At 41.3% G+C, this 15,215-nt stretch overlaps 1 protein-coding gene across 1 annotated transcript in view; it reads right to left on the bottom strand.

The window, feature by feature from the left end:
- The window catches only part of LOC124798777 (dynein intermediate chain 2, ciliary-like), a 247,215-nt gene that overhangs the window by 126,588 nt on the left and 105,412 nt on the right, over positions 1–15,215 (bottom strand). Inside the window, exon 5 of the mRNA XM_047262307.1 lies at positions 2,100–2,347. Coding sequence (XP_047118263.1) covers positions 2,100–2,347 — 248 coding nt within the window. The remainder of the gene's footprint in view (positions 1–2,099; positions 2,348–15,215) is intronic.

The raw sequence follows: 15,215 nt of genomic DNA, 5'->3' as shown, positions 1-15,215 counted from the left end.
CTACAGGAGTGACTAGTAGTGGGCTAGAGAATATCTGTGGATTCTTCTCTTAATACAAGTTCACAAAACTTTGTGGGGTAATTTATGTCTGTCTTCAAGGGCCTGCCAATTCAGATTTTTCGACATTTCTGTGACACTTTCCCATGAGTCAAACAAACTGTGACCATCTGCATCACTCTTCTTTTTATACATTCAGTATACCCTGTTAGTCTTATTTGGTATGGGTCCATCACACTTAACCAATATTTTAAGATGGTGCGCCCAATCATTTTTTAAGCAGATTAAAACTGTGTGCTGGACCAAGACTCAAACTTGGGACCTTGCCTTTCATGGGAAACTGCTCTACCAGCTGAGTAAGCCAAGAACGACTCAGGACCCATCCTCACAGCCTTACTTCTGCCAGTAACTTGTCTCCTACCTTCCAAGCTTCAGAGAAGTTCTCCTGTGAAACTTGCAGGACTAGTACTCTGATGCAGAGTGAAAATATCATTCTAGAAACACTCTCCAGGCTGTGGCTAAGCCATATCTCCAAAGTATTCTATCTTCCAGGAAGTCTGCAAATTTCATAGGAGAACTTCTGTGAAGTTTGGAAGGTAGGAGACAAGATACAGGTGGAAGTAAGGCTGTGGGGGTTGGTCCTGAGTTGTGGTTGGGTACCTCAGTTGGTAGATCTCTTGCCCATGAAAGGCAAACGTCCTGAGTATGATTCTTGGTCTGCCAGAAAGTTTCATATCAATGCACACTCCACTGCAGAGTGAATATTTCATTTTGCAGTCTGACTGCATTTTTCCAGAAGCATGACAATGCACTTTCCTCACCCACGAATGAGAACTGCTCGAGTGTTTTAGAACTGGTACCAGATTGGATTGAAGGAAGACATCACAGCAATTCAGAGGGCAGCTGCTAAATTTGTTACCGGTAGGTCAGAAACAACACGTAAATTTTGCAGAGATGCTTTGGGAACTCAAATGGGAATCCCTGGAGGGAAGGCGACATTCTTTTTGAGAAACACTATTGAGAAAATTGAGAGTACTGGCATTTGAAGCTGACTGCCAAACAATTCTACCACCACCAATATACATTTCACATAAGAACCACAAAGATAAGATACAAGAAATATGACTCATATGGAGGCATAAAGACAGTCATTTTCCCTTGCTCTATTTGCGGGTGGAACAGGAAAGGAAATGAGAAGTACAGGTGCAGGGTACCTTCCCCCACACATCATACGATGGCTTGCAGAGTATCTATGTAGACGTTAGTTGCCAGTTGGTGCACTTCACCACTAGGTCATGTCACCTATACATCAACTGCCCCTCAAAAATTGCTTATACTCCACATTTTCACAATACTATACACACATTTTCAAAGAAAAATACTGACATAGTGCTATGACCAAAATAGCCTTAGAGGATGATGTCAAATCAGAGCACATGCAGTCAAAAACAGACAGTTGTATCCCTTTTTTGAGTTGATTGTAATACGGCTGATCATCAGTTCGGCACTCAACACTGGCTTCTACGTATCGCAGTGAGAGTGCTATGAAAGATGTTTCTGCCTTTTCTATTTGTATACCAGCATTCATTTGAAGAAAAATGGTGTGCTTTTAATGCAATTCGTGGCTCACATTTGAAACAAAATGTCATAATTTAAGTGAAATAGTTTCAGTGCACTGCAGCATATTAGCATATGATCACTGGATACCAATGGTAAATAACATAGAATTTGCTGATATGTGACAGAACTATCAGTCTCCGCAATACATAACAGCTGTGGAGCATAAAATGAAAACAAACACAAACATAAGAGTGCATGCGTGGGCGCTTGTGCACACACACACACACACACACACACACACACACACACACACACACACATAAACAGATGGAGCGCAGACTTCCAGAATCTACTGCAGTCGTATAATGAATCACTGTTGTGAGATTCCGTGTAACTAATAATTTCAACTTCAATGGAGTATTTGATGACAGAATGTTATAAGTTTGATATCTTTGAACACAATAATGTGTCCAAAATCCCCAGTGTTTCCTATAGACTGGTATTACAGTTTCTGTTTAATGCAGATGTAAAATATTACTTGCCTGCCATACAATACCTCCATGCTTGTCTTTGAAGTGACTCTTCCTTGCTGGTTCCTTGTCTGACACACTAGCATTGTAAACAGCAACATTTCCATCATATAGTCCAACTACAATCATACTAGGATAGTCTGGGTGAACATCAACACACACCACTCCAGTATCAGTAAGGCAAATATATTCAGGATAGGAATGATTTTTCAGTGTGAAGAGACACATAGCTCCCTCAGGCTGCGGTTTAGTGGAGTCAACTGAAACCAGATATTGTTGATTGGTTACTTCTTTCAAAATATATATGAAAGTGATAGTCTGAATTTAGAAATCTGTATTTATATCTAGTTATTTATCTGTCTATAAATATAAACAAGGATGTATGTATGTATGAATGTATGTCAGGATTTCCTCCAAAACCAATAGATTGATTTCAACCAAATTGGCACACCAATAGCAAAATTCACAAGTTTCAGCACTGTGATGTTGATAACCTCCTATTTCCAATATCAGCGGAGATACGAGCAAAACATGTTTTTTCAGCCCCTGACATATAGGTTAACGTGCATGACATGCATTCTGTGGATGCATAATATTGGCCAGCCTTATTGACATGCTTTGAAGGTAAGCCTACATGTCAGGAGCAAGAATCAGTTCCCAGCTGCTGACTTGTAGGCTAATGTGCACAACAGGCATGTTGTGTTGGAGAAGTATTAACCTGCTTTATCAACCTGTTTTGCAGGTGCTACTTGTACAGATGGGCATGGCTAGGGGAAGATAAGATGAATAGGGGAAGTGATGAATAGACAGTGGAGGAGAGGGGGAGAGGAAGAGATGGACAGGCAGAGTGAAGGGGAGGGGACATGGACAGAGAGAGGAGCAGGAGAAAGGCAGAGAGTAGGGGAGGAGGACATGGACTGAGAGAGGAAGAAGGGGAGATGGACAGGGAAAGGGGATGGAGGAGTAGGTGGGGAGGGAGAGGGGTAGAAGGAAATGGCACATAGAAGGCAAGATAGAGGAGGTCTTACCCAGTATTTTATGAGCCTCAGCTCCAGATTTCTTCATGTTAAAGCAGAAAATTGAAAGTTGGTGTAAATGATGAGAACTGAGCTTGTAAGCTGAAATATGCAATTGAAATAACTTTATGATGAAATAACAAATCAACTAATATTTTGATGGCTTTATGTTTACAAAAGCCTAAGTTTATGTATGACACAACCAACCACCTGCAGCACCACTAGGCACTACTGCCCTCTATTGCAAGACAGTGTAACCAAAGTTGTAGACCTAATATGTAAAGCAGACTGTGTAAATGTTTGTACTTACGTATGTATATATGTCCAGGATCTCCTGCTTGAAATGCATGAATTGAGTTCAAAAAAATTTGGCACACACACACACAAAACTTCACAAGTATCAGCACTGTGTGGTTTACAACCTCCTAGCTCCAACGGAAGTGGGGATATGAGCAATTGTGGTTTTACAGCCGCTGCCATGTAGGATGCCCTGCATCCCCCTGTTGTGTGGGAATATTAACAGTCTGCCTTATCGACCTGCTGTGCAGGACAGCCTACAGGTCAGTTGTCCAGCTTTTGGTGTGCAGGCTGCCCTGTACAAGAGGTGTGTGGACTGGAGTAGTATCAACCTGCTTTATCAAACTGTTATGGAGTGTCTACACATTTTGACAGGCATGGCTGAGGGGGATGTAACGATAGATTTAGGAGAGGATGGACAGAGACAGAGAAAGAGGATGAGAATATGGACAGAGAGAAGGAGCAAGAGGAGACAGACAGAGATACAGGGCAGGAAGAGATGAACAGAGAGATGGGGGAGGAGGATATGGATGTATAGTGAGAGGGGGAGAAGGAGGAGAGGGAAAGAGAGATGGAAGAGGAGGAGATGGGCAAATTGAGTGGTTGGAGAAGATGATGAATGAGGGAGGTGGAGATGAGCAGATAGGTGGGGAGGAAAATATTGGCAGAGAGAGGTGCAGGGAGGAGATAGACAGAGAGTGGGGGAGGATGAGGTGGGCAGAGGGGAGAAGGGGAAAATGGGCCAACACAGGGGGGAGAAGGAGGAGAAGGAGATGGAAAGATAGAGAGTTGGAAATGGTAGGTGGACAGAGAGGATGAGTTGGACACACAGATGGGGGAGCATGTTATGTGGGCAAACAGAAGGTTGAGGCAGAGATGGACAAAGAGGGGGTGAGGTGGGGATGGACAGAGGGGGAGAGAGGTATGGACAGAGACATGGCAGAAGAATGTGATGATCAAAGATGGAGGAGATGGGCAGAGGGGGAGGGGCAGATAGACCAAGAGGGGGGGGGGGGCGGGGGGAGAGGAGGAGAGATATGCAATATTGGTGTCAAATATGTATGGAGGCAAAGTCCTGAGGAAATGGATACAGACAGAAAGTGGTGATGGACCCAAAGAGGTAGAAAAGGAGGTGGATGAAGAGAGGTGTCAGAGGAAATGACACAGAGTTGGTATGAGGATATGGACAGAGAGGGGGGGTAGGAGGATATGAACAGAAAGCAGGAGGAAGAGGAAACAGGCAGGGAAAGTGGAAGAGATTATGGGGGGGGGGGGGGGGAGTTGGGTTGTTTGGGGAAGGAGACCAGACAGCGAGGTCATCGGTCTCATCGGATTGGAGAAGGATGGGGAAGGAAGTCGGCCGTGCCCTTTCAGAGGAACCATCCCGGCATTTGCCTGGAGTGATTTAGGGAAGTCACGGAAAACCTAAATCAGGATGGCCGGACGCGGGATTGAACCGTCGTCCTCCCGAATGCGAGTCCAGTGTCTAACCACTGCGCCACCTCGCTCGGTGGAAGAGATTATGGAAATAGGAAGGGGGGGGGGGGGGGGGGAGTGAGACAGGAAGTGGACTGAGAGAAGGTGTAGGAGGAAATGACACAGAGGGGGTAGGCAGATAGGAAGATATGAAAGAGAGGGAGTAGAGAAAAAAATGGGGAAGAGGACACAGACATGGAGACTCAGAAGAGGTGATGGACATAAAGGGGGGGGGGGCAAAAGGTAGACAGGGAGAAGGGGTAGGAGGAGATGAACGGAAAGAAGGGGAAAGAAAGAAGGGAGTTCAAGGTGGACAGATAGAGGGAGAGAGGAGATGGACAGAGAGAGGTGGGAGATGGAGATGGATATAAAAACAGAGGAGGAGGACGAAATGGTCAGAGAGAGGGGAGGAGGTGGAATGGACAGAGAAGGGGCAGAGGAGAAGAGGGACATAGAGAGGGGGGGAGGGATGATGGACAGATTGAGGAAGGAGGAGAGGGTGGACAAAAAGAAAAAGGAGGAAGAGCTGGAAAGAGCAAGGGGAGGAGGAGATAGGGGGGGGTGGAGATAGAGATGAGGGAGGAGGAGGTGAACAGAGAGTGTGGAGAGGAGAATACAGAGAGAGAGAGAGAGAGAGAGTGATGATGATATGGCCAGAGAGAGGGGGGACACATATATGTGTGCAATATATGTAATTTATGCATACATAGGCAAATCCAATGAGTGGAAGGCCAGTTAGATATCAAATCGGAAATTGCTAATGGAAATACTTAACATACAGGAAGAAGTATTGCCACTGACCACTGATGAAAGGCAAACCAGGTTAAAAGCTGACTTCAAAGGACAAAATAAAACATTGTAAAAAATGATAATTAATGTTTCCTTTATACATTACTAAGGGTAACCTTAGACTGATATTGATTTCTTCATGGGTGATTTTACACCAGAAATGACTTATTCAAGTGCTCATAGGTGTCACTGTATTAACTTTAGTCTTAAACCAATTGAATGTCATTGTTGTTCTGGTCTTTAGTTTAAAAAAATGGTTTGATGCATCTTTCCACACTGGTCTGCTCATGTATCCTGACCAAGTTTATTCATCTCTGCATAACTACTGTGTTCTACATCTATCTGAACTTATCTGAGCCTTGGTCTCCCTTTACTGTTTGTACTGAACACATTCTACCATTACCAAGTTGATGACTTCCTGAAACTTCACGATGTGTTCTTTCGTTTAGTCAGGTTGTGTCATTTTTTTTTTCCCAATGAAGTTCACTTACTTAATCTACCCATCTGATCTTCAGCATCTTCTGTAGAATCAAATTTCAAAAGCTTCTATTCTCTTGTGATCTGAACACTGTTTATTGTCCATGTCTAACACCAACACAAGGTTGCAGTCCACATAAATACCTGAAGAAGAACTTCCTAACATTTAAATTAATATCCAATGTTGACAAATTTCTCTTTTTCAAAAGCAGTTTTTTTGCTATTGTCAATCTACATTTTACATGTTCTGTACTTTTAAACCCATCTGTTATTTTGCTGCCCAAACAGCAAAAATCTATTACTGTGTATCATTTTTAATACAATTTCCTCATTATAGCCTGATTTAACTGAACTACATTCCATTATCTTTGTTTTACTTTTGTTGATTTTCATCACATCACCTATTTTCCAGTTGCTGGCCATTCAATTCAACTGCTCTTCCAGTTCCTTGCCATCAGTGAAGGAATTACGACATCATCAACAAACCTCAAACTTGTTATTTCTTCTCCATGATCTTTAATTCCATTTCTACATTTTTCTTTGGTTTCTTACACAGCTTGTCCATGTACAAATTGAATAACATCAGTGATATTGGCATGGCTAAAGATGTGAATCATCCAGTCTGATCAATCTCAGAAATTTCTAATGTGTTTTCTAGACCTTTTCTTAGGGTAAACTCATCCAAATGACAGATCTGCAGAATAAATATAGTTATAGTTGAACAGCTACTAGAAAACAAAGTACTGCGATTCAGAAAAAGCCATTCTTTTAAAATGAAATGCATCTTGTATCGTCCGTCAAAAGCCTCATTAATAAAAGGGATGAACTTCTCATAGCCATATGGGAAAATGAAAGAACAGATGAAATTTCAGCAGATCTGATGTACATTCCAGAATATGGAAATCATTAAAATTGAGCACATTCTTCTTGGTGGCTACAAGCTAATATCATACTGCTTTAGCCAATGAAGACATAGTGGGAGTGGCTGTATATGCAAAAAATGAGGTCAACTCTGAGCAGCTTCAAGTTAACGAACATTGTTCAAGCAGTTCTTTGAATGTTGTGGCACAATAATAGAACAGGAAAAGCATATGTTGCAGTAGTACCTGTTTACATGCCACCAGCAGAAAGTTTCTTAAGCTTCATAGAGCAGACAGAGACAGTTATAACAGCATTATGCAGACTTATCTGGAGACTCGTTGTTTGTGGAGACTTCAATGTTGATTTTGTAAAAAAAAGTATTCACTGAGGGCACATAGAGTTGTTGATGCCAAGCTTTGGATTGTTTGCTACTGTAAAATATAAACTGAGGATTTAAGAACACAGTGCAACAGCCTGCAGTGACGTAGCTGTAAAACCAATAGTCAGTGGTTTATCTGATAATGATGGTCAGATTAGCAACAAAATATACTTACTAAGTAGGTACTGACTGTAGAAGAAAAGTGTTCTACTGCAGACACATAAAAATGAACCACAATAGTGTTCAGAGAAATTAAGGGAAGTAAACAGAAGAGAGATTTATAAATCAAACAAAGTAGATGGGAAATTTAACTCTTTCTTAAACATATTTCTACAACACTTTGAAACTTATCTTCCACTGAAACAAATAAGGGGAAAATCAAACAGGATCAAAGAAACTTGTTAATAGCTACTGGGATAAAGAATTTTGTACTTCTAAGATACATCTCACCTACTTCAGAGGAGTAGCCATAATCATGAGTAGAGACACCATTACCGCCAGCATTCTAAAATTCTTCTGTCTGTTACTAAAGAAAAGCAAAGCTCAAGCACTATGCTCAAAAGATGTGCTACAAGAATCAGAAAAAAGAATACGAAAGATTATTAAACAAAAAATAACAACTGGAGAGACACTGAACCCAAAAAATAGCTCTGGTGCAGCAATGATGACTTTACAAATCACTGGCCACCAAATTCAATGACTACTTCCACACAGTGATAGCAACTACTGCACCCAGTAATAAATAATCAAATACAGATGCATTAATTTACTTGTGCAGGCAATGGATGCACTGTCAACAGACATTAGTTTCAAATGTACAACCTTTATGGATATCAGTGCTCATGCAACAGCATGCACTACCTAAAATGTTCCAAAACAGTGTGCATGAAAATGAGATTTTTCCAAGGTTTGTACTTCAGATTCTATTAGCCACAGAAAGGTAAGATCAAGTATTTTGGATAGCCCTTTGGCTTGGGACCATTCATATATCCAACAGTAGGATAGTCTTACTATAGTTATTCTACAGCACATGGTCAAATTTTGGATATTACACACTTCTTCCAGCGTAGGCAAATGGAGCAAATTGGTTGGTTCTTTTTGGAATAGATGTGGCCTACAGTGCACCTTAAGAGGCTTATGGAGTCGTCATTTAGTTCATGAGTGGTTCCTGAGAAAACTCAAAAAAGCATTATTCGCCATCAGCAGTGGATATCTAAATAACTAACTGCAGCAAATTGCTCAAATTTTAATGGTATATTTTCTAGGCATTTATGTAGAGGTACCATTGTCCCATTTTCAAATATCCTTATCCATTATCAAGAAACACTCAGAAAATATGGTTTTTGGCTATCAAAACCAATCCACAAATTCCAAGATGGCTATGCACACCAAATGGCTGTAATTTTTACAATGTATTCCTGAGATCCCAATCTTGAGAATTTTCTTGATATCTTTAGCCTTTCCTCATTCAAGTTATGCACATAAAATCCCATGTGAGGTGAAATCTAAATGATAAATAAGTGTAGCAAACTGCACAAATTTTAATGGTATGTTTTCAAGGCATGTATCTAGCAGTGCCATTTTTCCATTTTCAATTATCTTTATCCAGTATCAAGACACACCACGAAAACATGGTTTTTGGGTATCAAAACCAAGGCGTGGATACCATGACAGCATTGAACAGCAAATGACTGCAATTTTTATGATATATTCCTAAGATCCTGATCTCGAACAATCTTGAAACTTTTCTTGATATCTTTATCTGTTTGCGACATACAGAGGTTCAAAGCTATTCCCCTGTACACGTAAAATCTGGCATGAGGTGAAGATGTAGTTTATAAAGTGACTTAGCTTGGAGAAATAGGCTGTAAAGTGTCTCCATTATCATCAGAAGAGTTCTGGAATCCTATCTTGTAGTGCTGAAGCAAATGCAAAATTTTTGTGTACACAAAATCTGGGCTCAGGTGCAAAATTGGTAAATTATCGAAATTTTACTGACCTATAAAGTTCTTTTCATATGGGCGATATAAGGAGGGAACCAGTGGAAAAGATGAATATGCTCCTGTTTAAAAATCCCCTGTCTGGATAGGACTTGAAGGCACAATAGTACCAACTGACCATTGGGTCATCCTCAGCCCACAAGCATTGATGGATGCAGTATGAAGAGCCACCTGGTCAGCTCACTGCTGTCCTCACTATTGTCAGTTTTTGTGTTCAGAGCCGCTACATCGCAGTCAAGTAGCTCCTTGATTGGCCTCACAAGAGCTGAGTGAACTTTGCCTGCCAACAGTGTTCGGCAGACCTGGAGTCACCCATCCACACCCGACAGTGCTTAGTTTCAGTGATCTGAAGTGACGCAGTGTTACCATTGTGGCATGGGCTTTGTGCCTGTTTAAAAGACTAAAAACTGAGGTGCCAGCTGCCTCATTCTACCCTCTTCAGCACTTTAAAAAATGTTCTCAATAATTGTGGTATGCAAACATATTCATGCTTTTTTAAGCTGAAAGAGAAGAAGAAATTGTAGTGTGAAAGAAACAGAAAAGTAATAAATACTAGAAGATAGTAGACATTGGTTGCGTTATAGAAAGATCGAAGCAGACAATGGCAGCATAAGAGAAAGAGGAGAACACAGTGGCTGTGGAACACAGTTGACTGTGAAAGAACAGTGCTGGGAAAAGAGTGGAGGAGATAGTGGCACTCGGAGAGAAATAAAGAGGAGGATAAAGTGGAAATGGGTGAGAGCCAATGACAATGAGTGACAGAGTCTATGACAGTAACAACAAGGAAGAGAGAGATAGTGTCGGTGAGAAGAGACAGCACCCGCGGGAATAAATGAATGAGATAGGACCAGTGAGAGAGAGCATAATGAAGAAAGTGGCAGTGGGAGGAGACAGTAGTAGGAGCACAAAATGAAGGAGACTGTGGCTAAGACTGGAGACAACAACAGATATACACAGAGAGATAATACGAGGGTGGTTTGAATAGTTCTCAGAATAGAATAGAAAAAAAGTATTTACATCACTGAAACTTCTTTTATTTTTCAATGTAGTCTCCTTGTAGAGTAATTCACTTGGTCCAACAATGTTCCAGTGCCGTGATCCCATCTCGAAAATGAGTTTCCTCCAGGCATGCAAAATAGTCGTCAACCGTGGCTATCAATTCTTCATTTGAAGTGAATCTTCATCCACCAAGTAAAATTTTCAATTTTGGGAAGAGATGGAAGTCTGACAGAGCCACATCAGTTGAATAAGGCTGGTGTGGTAACAATTCATACCTTAGTTCATGTAATTTTGCCATGGCCATGGCACATGTGTGCAGGTGTGCATTGTCTTGATGGAAGATGACTTTCTTCCTTGCTAAACCTGGCCTTTTTTGCGTATCTTTTGTTGCAATTTGTCCAGGATGCTAGCACAGCATTCTCCAGTAATTGTTTGCCAAGTGGGGAAATCATCTACAAGCAGAATCCTCTTCGCATCCCGGAACACTGATGCCATGTCCTTTCCCGCCAAAGGAATTGTCTTTGATTTCTTTGGTGGTGGAGAATCAGCATGTTTCCACTGCTTTGACTGTTGTTTTGTCCCTGGCGTATAGATGTCCACACAAGTTCCATCTTTGGTGACAAACCAGCACAAAAGATCTTGTTCATTTCTTGTAAAATGGGCCAAATATTGTTCTGATTGTTTCATGCATTTTTGATCCATCGCCAAGAGTCGTGGCACCCATCTAGCAGATAATTTTTTCATTTCTAATTCTTCAGTTAAAATGTGATATACCCTTTCAGATGACCTCTGGCAAGCATAGGCAATTTCAATCGGCACTCCTCCATGACCATTTTGTGCACTTTTGCAATTTCTGGAGTAGTGACACATCTTGGCCAACCACTGTGTGGATCATAATCTAAGCTCCCCCAACCAAATTTTAAATTCATTTGTGCACTTGGCAACAGTTGAATGTGAAGGTGCAGAGTCCCCCAGTGTATTATGTAAATCGGCATGAATGTCCTTTGCTTTCATACCCTTCTTTATGAAGTACTCCGCTCGACTCTCGATTTTTCCATCTTTACAAATCACTAAGCAACAACAACAACAGAGCCACATCATCACGCAGCTCTCTTCCAAGAGCACTGACATGGCACGTGTTGACAGGCAACAGTCCATGAATATCATGCGAACAACTCATTGCGCTGCACTGACCTCTCCTGGTGATTCCAAGCAATTTTCAAACCAGCCTCATATGATGAGACTGGCTCAATGAATTAGCAAGAATGGGCAACAGGGAGTGGATGGGTATGAGCACCACCACCTAAAGAGGTGGTGGTGGTATAAGTGACTTACAGATACAAACTAGTGGGTTGTGACCAAGTTACAATTAGGGGAGATTGTGAGTGTGAGAGGTAAGTTGCTTGTTAAAAAGAGCACGAATATGTTTGCATGCCAAATTTTTGGGAAAAATTTTAAAGGTGCTGAATAAAGTAGAATCAGGCAGCTGGTACCCCACTTTTAAACAGGAATATATTTGCCTTTTTTGTGCTTCAATGGGAGCATTTTTCAGCTGGTTACAAATTAATCAAGTCATTAATAATTAGTAATTCTTCTGGCAATGATTCAGTTTCCAGTAGAACAATAAAATCTTATGCTAACTCACTAGGAGTAATTTTAAGGTAGCTATATAATCAACTAATGACTTGGGCATATTTCCTGAACGGCTTAATCCTCAAATGGCAATCACAAATAACATTGTCTTGTACCATTCCATTTTTGTTTTAAAATAGCAAGCTCATACCTATTCCTTCATTATTGCTTCAGCTAACACAAACACAATGATAAATTGTGTTGTCATACATGCAAGTGAGCAGCACCAGTATAAAATAAACAATGAGCTAGGTGAGGAAAGAGTTATGATCCTTTGCAAGAAAATGATCCAGATTATGAACTAGCAGCACAGTCCCACAAAAAGGCAGTTGTCTACAGATAATTAGTAATCAAATAAGCAGTTGGTTGAGTTCTGCACTGTTAAATGCTTCAAGTGGATCATTAATGCATGATAACACTTGTCTGAGGCAACAGTGTGATACAATGAACATTTATTTTATTATTGTTTCATTAGACAGTGCTTTGGCTCATATTATGTAAGTTTGTTGAATTGTTGTTTCGCCCGCGTTCCCGCGTTTGATTCCCAGCGGGGTCAGGGATTTTCTCTGCCTCGTGATGACTGGGTGTTGTGTGCTGTCCTTAGGTTAGTTAGGTTTAAGTAGTTCTAAGTTCTAGGGGACTGATGACCATAGATGTTAAGTCCCATAGTGCTCAGAGCCATTTGAACCATTTTTTGAATTGTTGTTTAATGAAACTGAGATTACACCATGGTTTTGCTCTTACCTGTCACAGAAATGATACAGGATTTGGGCTAGACATCATTAAAAGAAAGGCATTTTTTGTTGTGACGGAATCTTCTCACGAAATTCCAATCACCAACTTTCTCCTCCAAATGCGAAAATATTTTGTTGACACCAACCTACATAGGGAGGAACGATCACCAAGATAAAATAAGGGAAATCAGAGCTCGTACGGAAAGATACAGGTGTTCATTCTTTCCGCACGCTATACGAGATTGGAATAATAAAGAATTGTGAAGGTGGTTCGATGAACCCTCTGCCAGGTACTTAAATGTGATTTGCAGAGTATCCATGTAGATGTAGATGTACCTCAGTAACAAAGACAGCTATTCTTTACATGTGTAGAAAGTACCCCATGCACCCACTCATGTTACAAAAAATAGCACACTTGCTCAAGGTTAAATATTCTGTGATATCACTCTCTATGAAACTGGATTAAGTAACTATTTTTAATTACAGATTTATTTCACTCCTGAAAGACTTTTTAAAAGTGTTTGAGAAAGTGCCCTCTGATAGCAATGGTAACCAGAATGAAAAATGCTCCTATCATTTCACATAAAGGTGAATATGTCCTGGGCAGAGATAGGGATGTAAAAGAAGGGAACTTATCTGGCTGCTTCAAAGTCATTTAAATCAAAATATCTTGACATATTCACACTTTTCTTAAATTTTTAGTTGAGTGGTTGGTTGATTTGGTGGAGGGGACCAGATGCCCACAGGAGATTTTGTTTTATTTTTAAATTTTTTCCCATTTTTTATTGTTTTGTATTCTTTTTTACTGATTTTTTTATTTTTTGTTTTTATAGCTACACACATTTTATTTATGTATGTAAAAGATGGTATATGCAAAGATATAAAAAATTGCCGTAAATACCCAATACAGTGTGCAAAATAAGAGCAAACATAATCACAATACCAAACAAAGCATTAAATGAAACAATGGAACCTCCAGGTACGAATGTCAACAATATAGGAAAAGACAGATCACTATTTACCATAAAGAAGACACTTCAAGTTTCAGACAGGCACAATTAAAATAAACATAAAGCTTTTGGCCACAGCCTTTGTTAGTACAAGAGAAAACACACACACACACACACACACACACACACCATCCAAACACACACAAGCAAGCACACCTCATCCACACACAACTGCCAGCTCCAGCATCTCAGACTGGAATGCAACTATCACGTGGGATGCAAGCAGCAATCTGTAGGGGCTGGGAAAAGGGAAGGGATAGTAGTGTATGAGTGGGGAGAGAGTGATGAACGCTGTCTGATATAATGTGCATAGACTACACTGCCAACAGGCATAGCTTTGGGAGGTTGTGGGGCAGGGAGGTGGGGAAAAAAGGAGCAAAAAAGGAAAGGAGCAGGGAAAGACAGGTGGATGCGTTGGCAGAGGGCTGCAAATAAACAGAGAGGGAGATGGGAAGGGTGAGGAGAGGATAGGACAGAGATGGTGGAAACTCTTGTGAGGAAGATGTTAGTACAGTATGTAGCATAGGTTGAGGCCGGGATAATTATGGGAGCAGAAAATGTGATGGAAGAATAACTCCCATCTGCACAGTTCAGAAAAGCTGGTGGTGGAGGAAAGGGTCCAGCCATTGAAATCAAATGTGTTACATTCAGATGCATGTTGTGCCACAAGGTGGTCTACTTTGCTCTTGGCCACTGTTTGGTGGTGGCCATTTATCCTGGTGGAGAGCTGGTTGATAATCATACCAATATAACAAGCTATGCAATGATTCCAGCAGAGCTGGGAAATGACATGGCTACTTTCACAGGTGGCCAGACCCCTGATGGGCTATGATAAACCTGTGACAGGACTGGAATAAGGAGTGCTGGGTGGGTAGATTGGGCAAGTTTTGCACCTGGGATCACATCCCTGTGGCAAGGGGTTGGGATTGGAAGTGCCATAGGAATGGACTAGGATATTGTGGAGATGAGCGGGCAATAGAACACCAATTTAGGAGGGGTGGGAAGTATCTCAGATAGGATGTCCCTCGTTTCAGGGAGTGATGATAGGTAATCAAAGGCCTGGTGAAGAATGTGGTTCAGTTGTTCCAGTCTAGGGTGGTACTGGGTGAGAAAGCGACAAGCCTTTGTGGCTGGTTCTTGGGAGTGGTGGAAGGATTTGGGATGTGAAGAGAAATGGCATGGGGATCTGTTTGCAGACTAGGTCTGGGGTAGTGCCTGTCTGTGAAGGCATGGTGTGACCCTCAGCATATTGAGCAAGGGAATTTTTGTCACTGCAGATACACTGTCCCTGGGTGGCCAGGCTATATGGGAGAGATTTTTTGGTGTGAAAAGGATGACAGCTGTCAAAATGAAGGGACTATTGGTGGCTGGTGGGTTTAATGTGGAGAGAGGTGCAGATGGAGCCATCAGAGAGCAGGACGTCAACATCTAGAAAGGTAGGACACTGGGTGGTGGAGG

This window comes from Schistocerca piceifrons, chromosome 5 (genome assembly GCF_021461385.2).
Source record: "Schistocerca piceifrons isolate TAMUIC-IGC-003096 chromosome 5, iqSchPice1.1, whole genome shotgun sequence".
NCBI classification, from domain to species: domain Eukaryota; kingdom Metazoa; phylum Arthropoda; class Insecta; order Orthoptera; family Acrididae; genus Schistocerca; species Schistocerca piceifrons.
This window is presented reverse-complemented; position numbering and strand designations above follow the sequence as displayed.